At 40.5% G+C, this 16,642-nt stretch overlaps 1 protein-coding gene across 5 annotated transcripts in view; it reads left to right on the forward strand.

Annotated features, from left to right (window-relative positions):
* REXO5 (RNA exonuclease 5) overlaps positions 1 to 11,564 on the forward strand; it is a 38,954-nt gene extending 27,390 nt beyond the window's left edge. For 3 of the 5 annotated variants that reach the window (XM_015067152.3, XM_027043074.2, XM_053213006.1), the window contains exons 14-20: positions 2,559 to 2,663; positions 3,148 to 3,285; positions 5,894 to 5,986; positions 6,619 to 6,835; positions 7,066 to 7,253; positions 8,228 to 8,346; positions 11,301 to 11,564. In XM_015067152.3, the coding sequence (XP_014922638.1) occupies positions 2,559 to 2,663; positions 3,148 to 3,285; positions 5,894 to 5,986; positions 6,619 to 6,835; positions 7,066 to 7,253; positions 8,228 to 8,346; positions 11,301 to 11,382 (942 nt within the window). In that variant the 3' untranslated portion in view covers positions 11,383 to 11,564. The remainder of the gene's footprint in view (positions 1 to 2,558; positions 2,664 to 3,147; positions 3,286 to 5,893; positions 5,987 to 6,618; positions 6,836 to 7,065; positions 7,254 to 8,227; positions 8,347 to 11,300) is intronic. The other 2 variants (XM_027043077.2, XM_027043075.2) reach the window with 2 other exon arrangements.
* Positions 11,565 to 16,642: the final 5,078 nt, after the last annotated feature.

Consider the following 16,642-nt stretch of genomic DNA (forward strand, 5'->3'; position numbering starts at 1 on the left):
CAGCTTTTTTTTTTTTTTCCCTCCATTTTTGAAGCAGAGTCCTGCTGGCTGCAGTATTCTTGATTTTTTTTTTCTTTAGCACTTTGAATATATCACACCACTCTGCTGGCCTGCAAGATTTCTGCTGAAAAATCCACTGATAATCTTAAGGAAGTTCCCTCCTATGCAAGGAGTTGCTTTTCTCTTGATGTTCTCAAGATTCTGTCTTTGATTTTTACTTTTGACAGTTTGATTGTAATATGTCTTTGTGTGGGTTTCTTTAGATTTATTAGATTTATCCTGGTTGGAGTTCTTTGAGCTTCTTGAATTTCAAGGTCCATTTCTTTTTTTCAGATTTGGGAAGTTTTCAGCCATTGTTACTTCAAATAAGCTCTCTGTCCCTTTCTCTCTTCTTCCAGGACTCCATTGTATGTACATTGGTCTTCTGGATATTGTCCCATCTTAGGATCTGTTTGTTTCTTTTTTTTTTACTCTGACTTGATGATTTCAAGTGATCTGTCTTTACATTTGTTAATTCATTCTTCTGCCTAATCAAGACTGATGTTGTACTCCTTTAGTGAATTTTTCAATTCACTTACTGTGTTTCCAGCTCCAGGATTTCATTCATTTTTTATGGCTGCTCTTTGTTGATATTCTCATACTGTTCATGCATCATTTTGCTGATTTCCATTAGTTGTCTGTGTTGTTCTCTTTTAGTTCATTCTGTGTTTCTTTAGGTTTAGTTTCTAGAATTTTATTTTGTTCATTTGGGCCATTTCCCCCTATTTTTTGTATGCCTTGTGATCTTCTTTGTTGAGATCTAACCATTTGGAAAAGAACCAACTATCTCTGCCATCATATGGCTTGGCATCATGGAGCAGAAGACTTTCGGTAAATAGCCTAGCTAGAGGTTCCAGGACCTCTCAAACCAATTTGAGGATGTGTCTTCTCAGAGCTTACATGAGTACTTTTAGTTATCTCAGATTCCCTAAGGAGCTTGTCTGTTTCTTCTCAATGCTCATAATCTCTTACCCCCTTTGGCATCTGCCTAGAGCCCTTTGGCTCTAATGTGCTATGGTGATTGCGTTTGCTTTCACTGGCTTCCAAACAAAGCTACCAGTCCTAGTCCTGTTAGTTCTCTACGTCAGGTGAGACAGAAACTAGTCTCTCAGTGACCCTAGACTAGCCATAAAATTGGATGCAGAGTCCACTCTTATTTCCATCCAGTGGGAGGATCTCCAGTGGATCCTTCCTAGGATGGGGAGTAACATAGGTAGGCACATAAAACTGCATATTTTCCTTTCCCTTTTGCTGAAACCCCTGGGTTTTTTTGTTGGTCTTGGTGCTGTTGCTTCTCAACTGGTTTCTAGAGTTCTTGCAAAGGTATTCTGGTCTCTTTGTTATTGTTAACTTGGTGTCTTTGTGGAAGAATGAGGGCCTGAAGCTTCCTACTTTATGACCTTACTGACATCACTCCTTTTCAGGAATTTCTAAACAATGCTGCCAGTACCATCAGTGCTTTGAGTCATGTGAGACAGAAACTAGTCCCTGAGGCAGCCACAAGACAAGCCAAAATGTTGAATCTCCCAGTGTGGGGAGGTTTCCTCTGAGTTGTACTGTGCTAGGTTGGATGGGGGGAGGGGTATGAATGAGCATGCAAAACACCACAAATTTTCTTACTCCTTTCCATAGAATCCTTTCTTGGTTTTATGTTGGTCTAAATGCTGTGGCTTCTCAACTGGTTTCTCACAGAATACATAAAAGTATTCTGGCCTATATTGCTAACTTGGTGTTTGTGGGAGAGTAAGGGCCTGAAGCTTCCTTGTATTGCACTTTGCTGATGCCACACACACACACTCTCTCTCTCTCTTTTTTTTTTTAAGTGCTTATTTTGAGGATGATACTGTGCTGGAAAGAATAAGGAGTTTATAATACTCTTGGGAGAGGGTGGCATTAGTCTTATTATCTTTCTGCCAGGATCCTTAATTTCCTCCCTTATTTCCTTCTTTCCCTTCACTGCTGTGTCTCTAAGGAGGTATTACCTCTTCTCTATAGATCTTATCTTCCCCAAAAGCATTTCTCTGAGGCTGCCAAGCTTCTTCCCTTTAGTCAAGTGTTGTGAAATATCAAATTCGTGACATGTGTTCATTATTTTGGCTTTCAGTTGTGCTTTTTCTTTTCAGGGGTGATTTTGTTTGTACTTCATCTAAGACTTCCATGCCTCTTGATTTCTTTCCAGTCTTTTAAGCCTCCTCTCCTTGCTGTCTTTACTCACAGTCTTTAACAGTATGAAATGGTGGGAGCTCTGTTGGGATTTAACTTATTTCTTAGAGATAATTTGGTTATAGTAATCTCTTTTTCTTAGTAATCCTAAAGGCATGAATCCTGTGTGATGTTAATCATTCTCTTTACTGTTTTCTAGAAAGTTGTATGGGGTCACCATTTTCTTCTAGACCTTAAAGTCAGCCCCATATTGCTTTTTAATATGGGTAAAAAAGGCAACCTTGTTCATATTATTGTGGCTCACTTCTAGGAGCCACTAGGTTCCTGCCTCATCCAGGCTTTGCTGTTCTCTGCAGGTTCTTGAGCAGGCCAGAGTGGAAATCCCTCTGTTTCCCTTCAGCATCGTCCAGTTCTCTTTTGAACCTTTTTCATACAAACTCACTGAGGAGATGAACAAGAGGGTAAGTAAATGAGTTGTGCTAGATGATTTACTTAATGAGTTATAATCTCTCTGCATAAAGGAAAGTAATGCATACTTTATTATGTTTGCCCTATATTTCTCCATTTTCTTTGTATTAATATTTTGGAAAACACATTTTTATAAAAATGGGAATCAGACTATGTATACTATCATGCAGCTTTACTTTTTCATTTAAGTGTATCATGTACATCTTTTCATGTCAGTACACAATCTTTGTTTTTAACGGCTGTATAGTATTCCATTTGTATACCTGTTATTTTCATCATTTGTGCTTTATAAATTTTTTCTATTCCAAATAGTGTGGTCATGAAATCCTTGTATACAAATCTTTGTGCATTTGGCAAGTGTTTGTGTTGAGAAATTTCTTGAATCAGAGTTATCCCATGTTTTGACTCACGATTTTTTTAGATTTGATTTAATTCTCTTACCACATTCACCTCCTTGCTGTATTGTTTTTCTTATAGATGAGGAGCAAGTGGACAGAGATGTCAACTGTTTATGCTGGGCCATTTAGCAAAAATTGCAACCTCAGGGCTGTGAAGAGGCTTTTTAAGAGCTTTGGCCCAGTCCGGTCAATGTCTCTTGTTCTTGAAACCCATCAGGTAATGAAACAGGAAAACTTAGATTTTCACCTTTGGATTAGTGTTGGAAATTCAGATGTCTACTGGGGCCATTCAGGTAACACATATTACTGATGTGAGCTTGATTGTCACCAACTGGAGTATGAGTCATGCTCTGTTTGATGAAGCAGTTCTTGACCCACAAAGATGTGTACCTAGTATTGCCAACCCTCTGATTTTTTTGTTTTGTTTTGAGAATCAAGAAATCTACCATCTTCCATGGGGCACCTGGGTGGCTCAGTAGGTTAAGCATGACTTCAGCGCAGGTCACGATCTTGTGGTCCGTGAGTTCAAGCCCCACATCGGGGTCTGTGCTGACAGCTCAGAGCCTGGAGCCTGCTTCAGATTCTGTGTCTCCCTGTGTCTCTGCCCCTCTCCCACTCACATTCTGTGTCTCTCAAAAATAAAACATTAAAATTTTTTTTTTAATAAAAAAAATCTATCTTACAAAGTGATCTAAGTACAGAATCCTAGATATTTAAAATGTGCTTTTTCCTAATCTTTTATTAATGTCTTTCCTATACCTAAAAATATAAATAGAAATATCCCCTGGAAAGATGAACCTAAGGGATAAAAAGGGTATGTCAAGGGACTGTAATTTCTTGCTAGAAGTCTTGATTTTTGTTTCTTTTTGGTAAAATCTACATAAAATTTGCCTTTTTAGCTGTTTTGAAATGTACAGTTCTGTTACTAAGTACAGTAGTACCTCCTTATCCACAGTCCAGAAGCACTTGATCTTCTTCCTAACATATGTATCGTCAGAATATCAGTAGTAACCTAACACTACCTCACAATGCCTGTGGAAGTCATTCACCTCACTCCATCTTAACCAGTAGGCATTTTATTGTCTCACATCATAAGGATAAATACAGTAGAGTATTTTGAGACAGAGACCACATTCACATAACATTATTACAGTGTACTGTTATATTTTATTATTGTTTTAATGTTTTACTGTGCTTTTGTAAGTTAAACTGTATCACAGACATTTATGTGTAGAAAAAGACATAGTATATACAGGGGTTCAGTACTATCTCTGGTTTCAGGCATCTACTGGGGATTTTGGAATGTATCTAGAACTTTTTCATCACTCTGAACTGAAACTCTGTGCCCATTAAACAAGAATTCCAGTCCTTCTCCCCCAGACATGGTGACCACTATTGTGCTGTTTTTATGAATTTGACTAGTCTGTTATACATCACATAAGTGTACTCATACAGTACTTGTCCTTTTGTTTCTGGCTTATTTCACTTAGCATGATGTCTTCAAGGTTCATCCATGTAGCATGTTTCAGAATCTCCTTCCTTCCAAAGCTAAATAATATTCCATTGTATGGATGTACTACATTTTGTTAATCCATTCATCTGTTGATGGACATCTGGATGGTTTCCTTTTTTTGGCTACTCTGAATAATGTTTCTGTGAACATGGATGTACAAATATCTATTTAAGTCTCTGTTTTTAATTCTTGTGGGTATATACCCAAAATTGACAATTCTATGTATAATTTTTTGAGGAACTGCCATACTGGTTTCCCCGGTGGCCATTTTACATTCCCTGAGTGCCAAGGGTTCCAGTTTCTCCGTATTCCAGCTGACACTTATTTTTTCTGTCTCCCTTTTGCATTTCTATCTCTCTTTTATATGTCTTCTTTGGAGAAATACCTATTATCTATTCAAGTCCTTTTGCCCATTTTTAATTGGGTTGATATTTTATTATTGAGTTTTATCAGTTTATGTATTTTAGATATGCTTTTTTTTTGAGAGAGAGAGAGAGAACAATTGCAAGCAGGGTGAGGGGCAGAGGGACAGAGAGAATCTTAAGCAAGCTCCATGCTCAGTACAGAGGACGCAGGGATCGATCCCATGACCCTGGAATCATGATCTGAGCCCAAATCAAGAGGTGGATGCCAAACTGAGGGAGCTACCCAGGCGCCCCTAGATATGAAGTCTACACTAGATACGTGATTTGCAAATATTTTCTCCCATTCTTAGGGTTGCTTTCTGACATTGTTGATAGTGTCCTTTGATGTACTTCTTAATTCTGATAAAGTCCAATTGTTTTATTTTCTTTTGCCAAATTAGTATCATGAAGCTTTTCTCTGGGAGCACTTTAATCTCCATGATGATGCTATACCTCAATCATTAAGCAGAAAAGCAGTCAATTTGAAGATGCAGCCTATCCAGTGGAAGCACTAACCTCCCCAAGCTTATAAGAAAGGTGCCTGTGTGAAATTAAGCTAACAAGACAAAATTAGTCTCTGTGACTTGCAATGAAGACTTTAGTGGTTCATAATACATAATATGAAAAGCAAGTTGGGTACTAAAGATTTATTAGTGCTTTGCTGATACCACCCAGGAAGAGAAGGCTTCAATTTTAAATGACTAATAAAGGTTACTTATTGTCTGAGAAATCACTTAACAAACCTTGGTGATTTTACCTAAAGGTGATCTGCGATCACTGTCTAGCCCAGCACAGCAAAGAGAACATTTATTCTGATGGCTCTGGCCAGTAGTTTAGGGCCCTTTCCCAGTCCCTTCTTTAATAGTTTGAGCCTAGAAAGCAAAGATAAAATCTTGTTTTTTCTGCAGCCACATCTGTGTATTCAGTATGAAGTTCTGGAAGCTGCCCAGCTGGCCATAGAATCCTTGGATGGCATTCTGGTAGAAAGTACCTGCATCAAGGTAGGGTAGTCAGAGAAAGCAAAAAGCAGCACCCTTCAATCAGCCCTGACCTAGCATGACCTGTATTTACAGTACCCTAGTGTATAACACCACCTTGAGAAATGCCCTCAAGAGGCCCAACAAACACAAGACTTTGTGTTATGGAAAGCCTTCAGCCAAGCCCAGCATTCTTCTAGCAGTGACCGTAAAACATGACAGCTTTTGTTCTTGTCATAATCAGCCTGGGCTACATTGGGGTCTTCCTTGTACTCTTTATCACTACTTAGACCTCAAAAGGCTTATTCTGGATGTTTTTCCATAGCTGCCCTTTCCTTTAACTTTTAAAGAGATCAAATGGTGTCTTTAAGTTTCTTATGCAAATAATTTCATTGGGGTAGAAATCAGGGAATTCATTTCCATTGCAGGGTGTTCGGGGGAGGAGGAAAGGGAGGAGAGTAAGTTTACACAAAAATATTTTCATTTATGTATTATTTATCTAATACAGAAGTCTCTACCATAGTCCTCTGCAGCATTTATCATTAACCTCTTTATATAGATAAGGAAACTGCAGAATTAAGTTACTTGCTAGTATATAATAGGCCTCGAAGTTGAAGTAGTGACTTGCTACCACTAATACCATCTTCCTTGGTTAGGTGCAGAGGCCTGTGACAGAGCTCACTCTTGACTCTAGCACTCTTGTGAAGGAGCTGGAACAAGATTCTGAGAACCGAGGTACTATATACCTGTCTGGAGTGAACCAAACCTTTAAAGAACACCTATTGCAGCAGTCCAACATTTTCCTTGGCTTGGAAGCTGTGATCTTGCCTAAAGATCTTAAAAGTGGAAAGCAAAAAAAATACTGTTTCCTGAGTAAGTCTAAACTACACAATGTAATCTTGGGGTAATGAGATTAGGGATGGTGATAATGTGAGGTCAGAAAAGGTAAATGTTCACCAAATAAGCCCTCCTAGGGGACTGGACCAGGTCAGCAGCTGATTCTGCCCTCTCCTGGCCCTGGCAAGCTCCAACCTGGATGGGTACCATGGGGACCAGGCTTTTTAAAGGCCCTTAGTGACAGAAGGGGGTATTCTTGCTTTCAGAATTCAAAACTTTTGGCAGTGCCCAGAGGGCTCTCAACATTCTCAAAGGCAAGGACTGGAAGCTGAAAGGCAGGCATGCCTTAACCCCCAGGCATCTCCATGCTTGGCTCAGGGGCATACCTCCTGAATCAAGAAGGACCCCAGGGGTTCGTGTCATACCTCCCCCTTCAGAGCAGCAGGCCTTACAGGTGAGTGAGTGAGTGAATCCTGGGGTCGGAGGGAAAAGGTAGCGGTCTTGGTTCACTGTCTCTAGGCATTGATTGGCCTTCTGATGTTTACGGAAGTTAGGAGTCCAGCTCAAGTGACACTTAAAGCCTTTGAGCTTTTTTTTTTTTTTCCTTCCCTGGCACTAGTTTTATTTCATTCTCCAGCTTCTTCCAGACCTAAACACATTTTTCTTCAAAATGTCTTACACTTTTGCCTCCTCCATACCTGCTAAAATCAGGCTTTTAATCCTCCAGATGGCTCTCAAGGTACTTTGAGGGCCTTCTAACATAGGAGGAGGTTAAAGAGCTGGGCACGTCTTTAGTAATTCAAGGCTTTTCTCAAAGTGTAGTTACATATACAAGATGATTTTTAGTGGTCATAGATGGACTTTTTATCCCCCCACTTATATATTAAGATCTTGTTTTTCTAACACTAAAGTATACACAGCAATCACGCTGAACCTGTGACTTCTAGATTAATTATTTCAGTGAGGTGAGGGAACAAACTGACTCACTGTTAAAGAAAAATATTAGAGGGATACACAAGCAGAAGGGTGAAGATAGAAGGTGAATGGCTGAAGTTTGGGGAACTCTATCCTAATCTAATCTCCCACCCTTAAGAAATAGAGGCCAGAGCTGGTGAGTGACTTTCCCAGGTCACAAAGATACTTCATGACAGGAGCCAGACTCCTTAGTCTGGGCCTCTCATTAGTGAGGTGGTTCCCCAAAGTCAGGGCCCTGGAAGACCCACACAGAATACTCCTACTAAACTGACCTGTGGACTAGGGATGCAGGGATGGACAAAGAACCCTTAAGTATGGGCTTTAGCTTCATATAGAGGATTTCCGTAGAGCCTTTCCTGGGACCCCACAGTTCAAACCCTGAAAAGTTGCAGCCTCTCCACAGGTGAGCATAGGGTACTCTGGCTGAGTGTTAACACATGACTTTTATTGTAGGTTCTGAAGGTGGACCACCCAAAGATAGCAGCCTGGCGCTGGGGCCGGAAGATAGGAAAGCTCTACCACAGCCTGAGCCCGGGCACTCTCTGCCTCATCCTATTGCCAGGAACCAAGAGGTAAGGACTGAAGGGTTGTCCCTTCATGATTCTGGCTCCTGGACTTCAGCCGTTGGCCTTTTGTTGATGTTCTCTTTATCCATTTTACATGTGTATGTCCTACAATTACTGTTTTTAGCCCCACAAGGAGATAGCTCATCCCAGTTTAAAGCCAGAGGTCTTAGGGCCTGCAGCCTCTATAGGACAGGAGGCATCTGCCTAACCCCACTTGAGTAAAAAGTCAAAAAATTCTAGGGAAAGGCCTAGACCAGATATGATCTTTCTCACATTTCAGGTGTTCCTGCCTTCTCTACCATCTCCCTCTTTGCCAAAGAGAGCCTGTTTTGCTGATTCTAAGCCTGAGGAATAATGGACCAGAACTCTGGGTCCAGTCCCAGCTCTCCTGATAGGTAGTCAAGCCACTCATGTATCTCCTGACAGGTGGTCAAGCCACTTTCCCACTGTGGGTCTCAATTTCCCTTCGGTAAAATGAGAGATTTGGAGTAGATCAGTGTTTTTCAAACCTTCCAACTATAAAACCTTTCCGTTAAAAGAAAAATTGCTGGGGCGCCTGGGTGGCGCAGTCGGTTAAGCGTCCGACTTCAGCCAGGTCACGATCTCGCGGTCCATGAGTTCGAGCCCCACGTCAGGCTCTGGGCTGATGGCTCAGAGCCTGGAGCCTGTTTCCGATTCTGTTACTCCCTCTCTCTCTGCCCCTCCCCCGTTCATGCTCTGTCTCTCTCTGTCCCAAAAATAAATAAACGTTGAAAAAAAAAATTTTTTTAAAGAAAAATTGCTGTTAAATCCTAATGCTAAAGATAGGCAGTTCTAGAATGAGTGAGTGGGTAGTTGGATGAGCATATATATTGGGGGAGGGGGCAAGGGGGGCTGTAGCTCTTTTGAGCAGTTTGAAAATCACTAGATTGTATTTACTTCTGAAAAATTTCCTTAAAATTTTGACATTCTAGGATTCTTTTCCAGCCCCAAGTTCCCAGATGGCAGAACATGAATGCCTCAGGCATTAAAACATGGGATCAGACATTAATTTCCTGTCATAAAATTCTTGTAACATGCATCTTAGGGCCACTAGTGAGATGGGCTACCTTTTGGGCAGCTTGAGAGAATTGCTTGAGAGGAACAGAAGCTGCCATTAAGTCTTTACATTTAAAAAAAAAAAAAAAAATCTTAGACTGATATACTTTAAACAGGCTTTTGTGGAGGTTAACAGCACAAGGTGACCATAAGTTGCCAAAAAATCTTTTTGGTTAAGAGCAGAGACTCTGAGGAACAGACTGACTTGCCTTGAGATAGTTTGTCAGAGCCAGTATGTGGAGGTGGGGGTAGAGTAAGGGTCTTCTGTTCTAGGTAGAATTCTTAGATTCTCCATTGTGTATGTAAACTAAGCTAAGAATAGGCCAAAGCTTTCTCCTTCCAGAAGTGGCCAGGATATTATTCTACAGTGGGTGAGAGCTTGAGGAAGGGATCATTGTGGTCAGGGAGCAAAAAAGGCTTAGGTTCTAAGGCAAAAGGTCCTAAGACACATCTAACAAGTCAGGAAAAAACTCTGGAAATAGCAAAAAGCCTACAGTAAGGAAACCTGATGTTACTTCTTTCTTTTAAAAGTTACATGTTAAGGGAGTGCCTGGCTGGCTTAGTCCAGTCTGTACAGCATGTGACTCTTGATCTAGGATCAGGAGTTCAACCCCCACACGTGCAGCCTAATTAAAATAAAAAAAAAATTTTAAGTTACATCTTGATTTCTATAGCCATGTTGAGCATGCATTTCCTTAAACTATAAGCTTGCTGTGTGACTCAGTTCTCTGGGCCTTGTTTTGGCAACTGTCTCCATGATCCCAATGCCCTGGGAAAGGGTTAAAAGCACAGGAAGGAGTAGCAGAGAATGTAGGCTTCCTCATGCATGGAGCCTGACTCAACTCTTAATCCTTGTATTTCCAGTAGATGCTAAAATGAAGATTTTAAATATGGCAATATTTGCCATAATTCATCAAACCCTTAATGTCAGACACTGTGCTAAATGCTTACATGTGTTTTCAGTTGAGGTTGTTGAGTGCTCATTTAACAAGTGGAGAAAATGGTTCAGGTTAAGCAACTTGCTGAAGGCCGCACAACTAGCTAATAAGTACAGTTTACGATTTGAACCCTGATGGTCTGACTCCAGAGCCTCTCTCCAGCACTCAAAGCTCCAGTCTTCCATGCCCAAAAGGCCAGTGCTTGTTAGCATAAGTTCAGACATCAGGTGGTGACAGATTCTGTTTGTTTTTGCTCATTTCCACCTGATTTGCCTTGGATAGCTCCTCAGCCCTCCAACCCAATTCTTTGAACATTCACTACAAGGTGGCAGGGAACTAAAATGTTGACTCCTAAATTCTAAACTGTACCAAGTGTTTTACAATATGCATTATTTTGTCACTCAACTTGTTGAGCGAGTTTTTAGGTCTATGAGCCTGGTTCTTTCTGAAAAGTGGACGTAACAATTGTACCTGCATCAGTACCTACGTTAGGTACAGCAGCTCTTTTGAGGATTAAATGAGAATGCATATAGTGCTTAAAATAATGCTTGGTACATGGTGAATGATCTGTATGATATATGAGGAAATGATGTATTTTATCAATCATTGTCTAAAGTCCTCACAAAAGCCCTGTGAGATCCTAATTTAAGTATTTAATGGTTTTATAGTTGAAGACAATAGCCTCAGTTTGAGGTTATTCACCTTTGGTTGAGATGTGCCTCACATCTGTTAAATGGCAGAGCTGAACTGATTATAGGCCTCTGGGACTGGTCAGTATTCTTTCTGTTGAATCATTTTCAGTAGGCAGCTTTCCATAAACTGTCTCCCTGCTTGTCCTCTGCCCCATACATATATCCAAAATAACTTACCACCTCTTACCTATGAGTCTGTAACCATTCTTTCAACCCTGTGGATTAGAAACCTATCTTCACTCATTTGTTGCAGCACTCATGGATCATTCTCTGGCCTAGGACTGATGGGAATAAAAGATGAAGAGGAAAGCACCACCCCAAAAATATGTTCGTGAGTCTGACCATCATTTTCCATGTGCCATTTATCATCCTTTGTGGACAGTGGCAGAGAATGTGGTCAGGCTGCAGCCTCTCTGTCCAGCAGACAAGCTTTTGTGGAAATGGTATACTACCTAAGAAGTTTAGTCCTAACGTTTATATGGCATGTACAAATTTTCAATAAATGCCTACAATTCAAGCATTCCTGATCTTAAGATGGGGTGAGGGAAGGAAACCAGTTTGTACTTTTCTTTGTGTCAGTGGAAATTGTAGTACATGCTCATCCTAGGTAGCACTCCTATTAAATGGTAATATGTAGGTAAGGAAACCAGGAAAAGGGACTTCAGTATGGAGAAAATTCAGCCCTTAATGCAGGTTGTCAAAGTTATACTATCTATGAAGCAAATTTCTCTAAGGCACACTTTTCTCATTGACAGCTGTTAAAAAACTGAAGGGAAAAGAGACTGAACTGAAAATCTGGCAGACTTTCCCCCCCCAAGAAAGGAAGACTAATTAGGCTTTTTACCAACACTGGAAGCACCCTTCTAATTCCATTTTTAGGAATGCTTCCTTCCCTTCAGTGAGACTGCAGTGTCACCCTTCACCAATAGGTGGCCCCATCACACCAGATCTTCCCCTTAGAACTGGAAGCTTCAATTTTAGTAAAAGCTGCTCTTCTTTTTTATCACCTCCTAAAATATTAACATTCTGTGTTGGAAAGGACATGGGTACAGGCACACACAACTCCAAAACAGAGATACTTAGCTGCCCTCTAGAAAAGATGAACTAATCCAGTATACAGTATGTATCACACCAAAACCCTTATAAATTGTTTCATAGATGGGGACCCAGCAATTCCACTTCTGTAGGAATATCCTATCCTAATAGGATAGTTTCACATAAACACGTACGGAGCAGATATCACAGAGTGAGCACAGTGGAATTCTTGGTAGCTATTAAGTGGAAGTGGACCTCTGGATACAGACTGACTCTGAATCCTAGCTTTCCTACATACTGTATGAACTTGAATAACATTTCTGTGTTTGGGACAGTAATGGTACATACCTACCTTATGGGATTTTTGTGAGGATGTGATTATGTATTCCCAATATATGTTGTAGGAAATATAGAGGGTTACTGAATAGTGTGTGTAGTTTGTAGAAAAAGGTACACCAAGACATGCCTAAGTTTGGAACAAAACCTGGAAGACTGTATGCCAAATGTGAACAGTGTTTTTCTCTTACTAGTGAGATTGGAAGATTAGGTTTTACCAATTGCTTTTCTGTGTTTGGTTTTAAATCACCATGTATTACTTTCACAACAACACTTAAATTACCTCTCAAGGTTGGGCATATAAGGCAGTGTTTAATCCTTTAACTTCTGTTAAGAGCTGGCCCTCTGTAAAACTTGGGAACCAGGAGCCAGAACTTAAGAGCTTTGATTTAGGATGGAGACACAACACTTAAAGCTCCCTTGTAAAGAGGAAAACTCTCCAGGTGTACTGTGAGGCCCTGAGACCATCTTGAAGTTGACAATGCTTCTGGATTCTTTCTCCACCTCCAGCTGAGCTCCAAAGCTATAGAAGCTTAACTGCTGTTTACTTTTTGAGACTCCAGTCCTGAGACAAATTAAGTGTCTGCCTTTGGATATGGACAGACCTCTGCTTCTGGGCAAGCCACTTAATCTCATCTGAGTAGAGTTCCAGTTTATAAAATGAGGCCATATCTTTTTAAGGATTATTGTGAAAATTCAAAGATCCAGCTTGTGGAAAATGACAGAATAGTGGGCTATATATAACTTTCCCTTTCTGAGCCTCAGTTACCTCACCTTTAAAATGGGGACATTAGTACCTAACATAATAAGGTTGTTATGAGGATTAAATTAGGGAAAACCCACATTAAGTCTTCAATAAATGACATGTTACTGAGAAACATTTTCCAAGTGTGGGATCACAGAACAGATGAGGCTCCATGTGCCAAGAGCACTGCCTTTGCTCCTAGGAATAGCCAAGATCATTTCCTTCTCCTGGATGGGAGGTTTCCCAGTGGGCCCCCAACTCCAGAACTCGGCAGAGTTGGGCCTAGACCATAAGGTCTCTGAGGCCTCAAGTCTGCACACTCTGTTCTTTCAGCTGATGCTCCCACCTTTTGGAAGCCAAAGCTGCCAACTTGGCCTCTTGCAAAACACACATTCCATTCATAAGTGCATTTGTGCATTTTTCCTCCCACACCCTTCTAGGCAGCCAATGCAGAGCTGCCAAGGCAGCTGCTGGAGAAGCAGCTTCTCGTTTGTGGGGAAAAAAGCAACTCCCAAGAGTTTTTACAGAACTCTTGGTTTAGGCTTTGAACATATTACTCCCAAATTTCTAACCTCCTCACCCATAGAATTATTCAGGACACTTAGCCATGTGCAATTTCCTTTTGTCCCCCTTTTTGTAAAAAACCTCTTCCCTATTATAAAGAGGACCAATTAATGGCAACTTGGAAAATCCAGAAAAGTTAGTCACATCTGTTCGAACCCACCACTTAGAGTCAACAACTGCCCCTATTTTAGTCTATCATACTTTTTCCATTATTTAAAAGCAGAGATTTTAACAGCTGCATAATATTCCAACATGTTGATATGTGCCATAATTTCTAAAACTGCCCCCTATTGTTGACACTGAAGTTGTTCCCAACTGATGCTACCAATTATATCCTTGCACAACATCTTTGACAGATAATATTTCTTGAGGAAACATTCCTAGAAGTGAAATTATTGGGTTAAAGAGTATGGACACTTAAGGTTTTTTTTTTTTTTTTTTAATTCCATATAAGCTTTTACCTTGTGTTTACTAACATGGATTTGTTTCAAATCTTGCCAGTTTGATAGGTTAAAATAAAAATTAAAAAAAAAAACTTTTCAGTACAGCTTTAATTTCTATTTATTTGAATATCCTGTAGATTCACATCTATTTTTTTCAGAAGCTTTTTGGCCAGTTGTTTTTCTTTAAGGTCTCCCTATGGATTAAGTACAGTGTCCCATTGGTTTATTATTGTAAAAATGTTTCTACTTTTTAAAGATAGTTTTAGAAGTCTTTTATGATTTGTTCTATTTGCTCTTGTATTTAGAAAGTCTTCAGAGATTAATAGCCACTGACAAGTGTGTGTGTATATGTATTTTTTTTAATAATTTAATTTTTACACTTTTACTTTTATTCTTCCTGTAATTTATTTTGGCATGTGACAACTTTTCCCCAAATATTTAGATTTTACCCATTTATCTATCTCTACTTACCCAATCACGGAGGATGTGTCCTTTACTATGTAAGGCCATGTATGCAAGAGCCTGTGTCACTGTTTTCTTCTGTCTTTTCTTACAAAAGGTGCCTTACCATTTTGTAGCTCTATATTTTAACATACTAGCAATTTCAGCAGCACCACCCCAGATAAACACAGGGCCATGGAGAGTCCCCATCAGCATGGATTATACAACACTACAGTCAGATGCTTTGTTGTTGACTGCACTGCTGCCATATTTCACTAGGACTTTTTCAGCACCCCTAAGGCAAGAGAATCAAGGTTGGAACATTACATAGGAAGAATATTAAGCCCAGATAAGAGCCTTATGGCTTTCAAAAGACAGGGCCTCCTGAGAAGTCATAGCAAAGGAAAGGAAATGGGAGAAGTTGGGCTGGCTCCCTTACCTTTCCTTTCCAGGCAGACTAACCCTTTTGAGCCTAGATCAAAACCCAGAGCTAAGAGAGTACTTCTAGAGGCAACCCAGCCATGTGCTTTTGGCAACTGGATTTGAGAAGAGAGAAGAGGCCAGTGCTAGGGTGACTCTTCTGTACGTCTCTGGACCCTTAGCACTACCTTCTGTTGTATCTCTCTTGCTACGAACTGTCCATTCTATATGCAGAGTTAAGCTCATCTCTGGTGTGAAGAAGTTGCTTGCCCCTCATCAAAAAATAAATTGGATTTTAGCCCTATATTATCTATACAGCTGTATAGCACCATAACAACACTTTGAATAGCTCCAGGCTCTATATAAGCACCCAAATCAGTATCTTTCACTGTGTAATTCTCCAAACCTCTGTTTGTTAAGGCCCTGGCTGGGCTCAATACCTCAGAAAGGCCAAAGCGCAGCAGACACAAGCCCAAGAGCCAATTGGGGAATAAGTACATGTTTTGGAGATGCACTTTAAGTGAGGGGAAAAAAGTCACCACTCCTCCCCTAGGTTTCCATCCAGCCTCCATCTGATGCTAACCTTGGTAATAAGGGTAAGAGAAGAAAAAAAATTCCAGTTCATTGAGGAAACCCTATAACCCTGTCCCTAGCTAGAGGATGTAGCCATGACTCCCAGATCCTTTCCAACTGAAAGGAAAAACAAAAGCACATCTAGTCCCACCACTGTACTTACTTATTTTTAGGAGATACCAACATGAGGCTGGAAATCTTTAGGAAGGTCATTAGGGCCTCCATCAAAGAAGTGAGTAAGATGGCTGGCCAATAGCTTTCCTGAATACAAACAATAACAAGACAGAAAATACAATGAAAGGAAGCTAAGGGTCATAACTGGTCTACCATAATCAGACTTCTAGGATGTATGAGCCAAAGAGAGCCATCAGGGATCATGTTAGTCTAAGCACTCCCATCCCCCCACCCCCCAATTTGGCACAGAGGGACGTTAAGCCCCCAGGAGGGGTAGTGACTTGTGAAAGGTCATGTGTGATCATGCCAACCCCCCCCATCTCCTCTTCTCTGGATTCCTTGCCATTACTCACCTGACATCCTTTTGGAAACCTTAAACTTACGTGATTTAGGTGCTTTTTATAAAGACTCTTTTAAATCCTAACACTCTGATGGAAATAGTCTCTTGAGTTTACAGATGAGTATAAGGAAACTCAGAATTTCACTAACTTGCCAAAGGTCACACAGCAGTGGCACTTGACAGTTTCAGCTGGTCTCCTTTGCCTTAATCACTGCCAACCTGATGTAGGAGCCATCCATTAGCACAGTGCTCACATTCACTTTTTGTTCCTCATGGGAATCCAAATCAGTTGTTCTGGTAAGACTATTTAAGTAGTGGCCCTCTGAGGACTCATTTGCCTTTTGCCTACAAGTATTATGACCCAAAGGCCTTTAAGTTTGTGAGTGGGAAGTCAACATCCATGTTTGAAGTCTGAGGATCCTGTACCATCTGGATTATTTTCCAAAGCATAGAAACTGCTATCCAATATCACGTTGGAAGAGGCTCCTGGTGGGTAAATCTTGCCCCAGAATTAAGTCACTGGT

The sequence above is a fragment of the Acinonyx jubatus genome, chromosome E3 (genome assembly GCF_027475565.1).
Source record: "Acinonyx jubatus isolate Ajub_Pintada_27869175 chromosome E3, VMU_Ajub_asm_v1.0, whole genome shotgun sequence".
NCBI lineage: Eukaryota > Metazoa > Chordata > Mammalia > Carnivora > Felidae > Acinonyx > Acinonyx jubatus.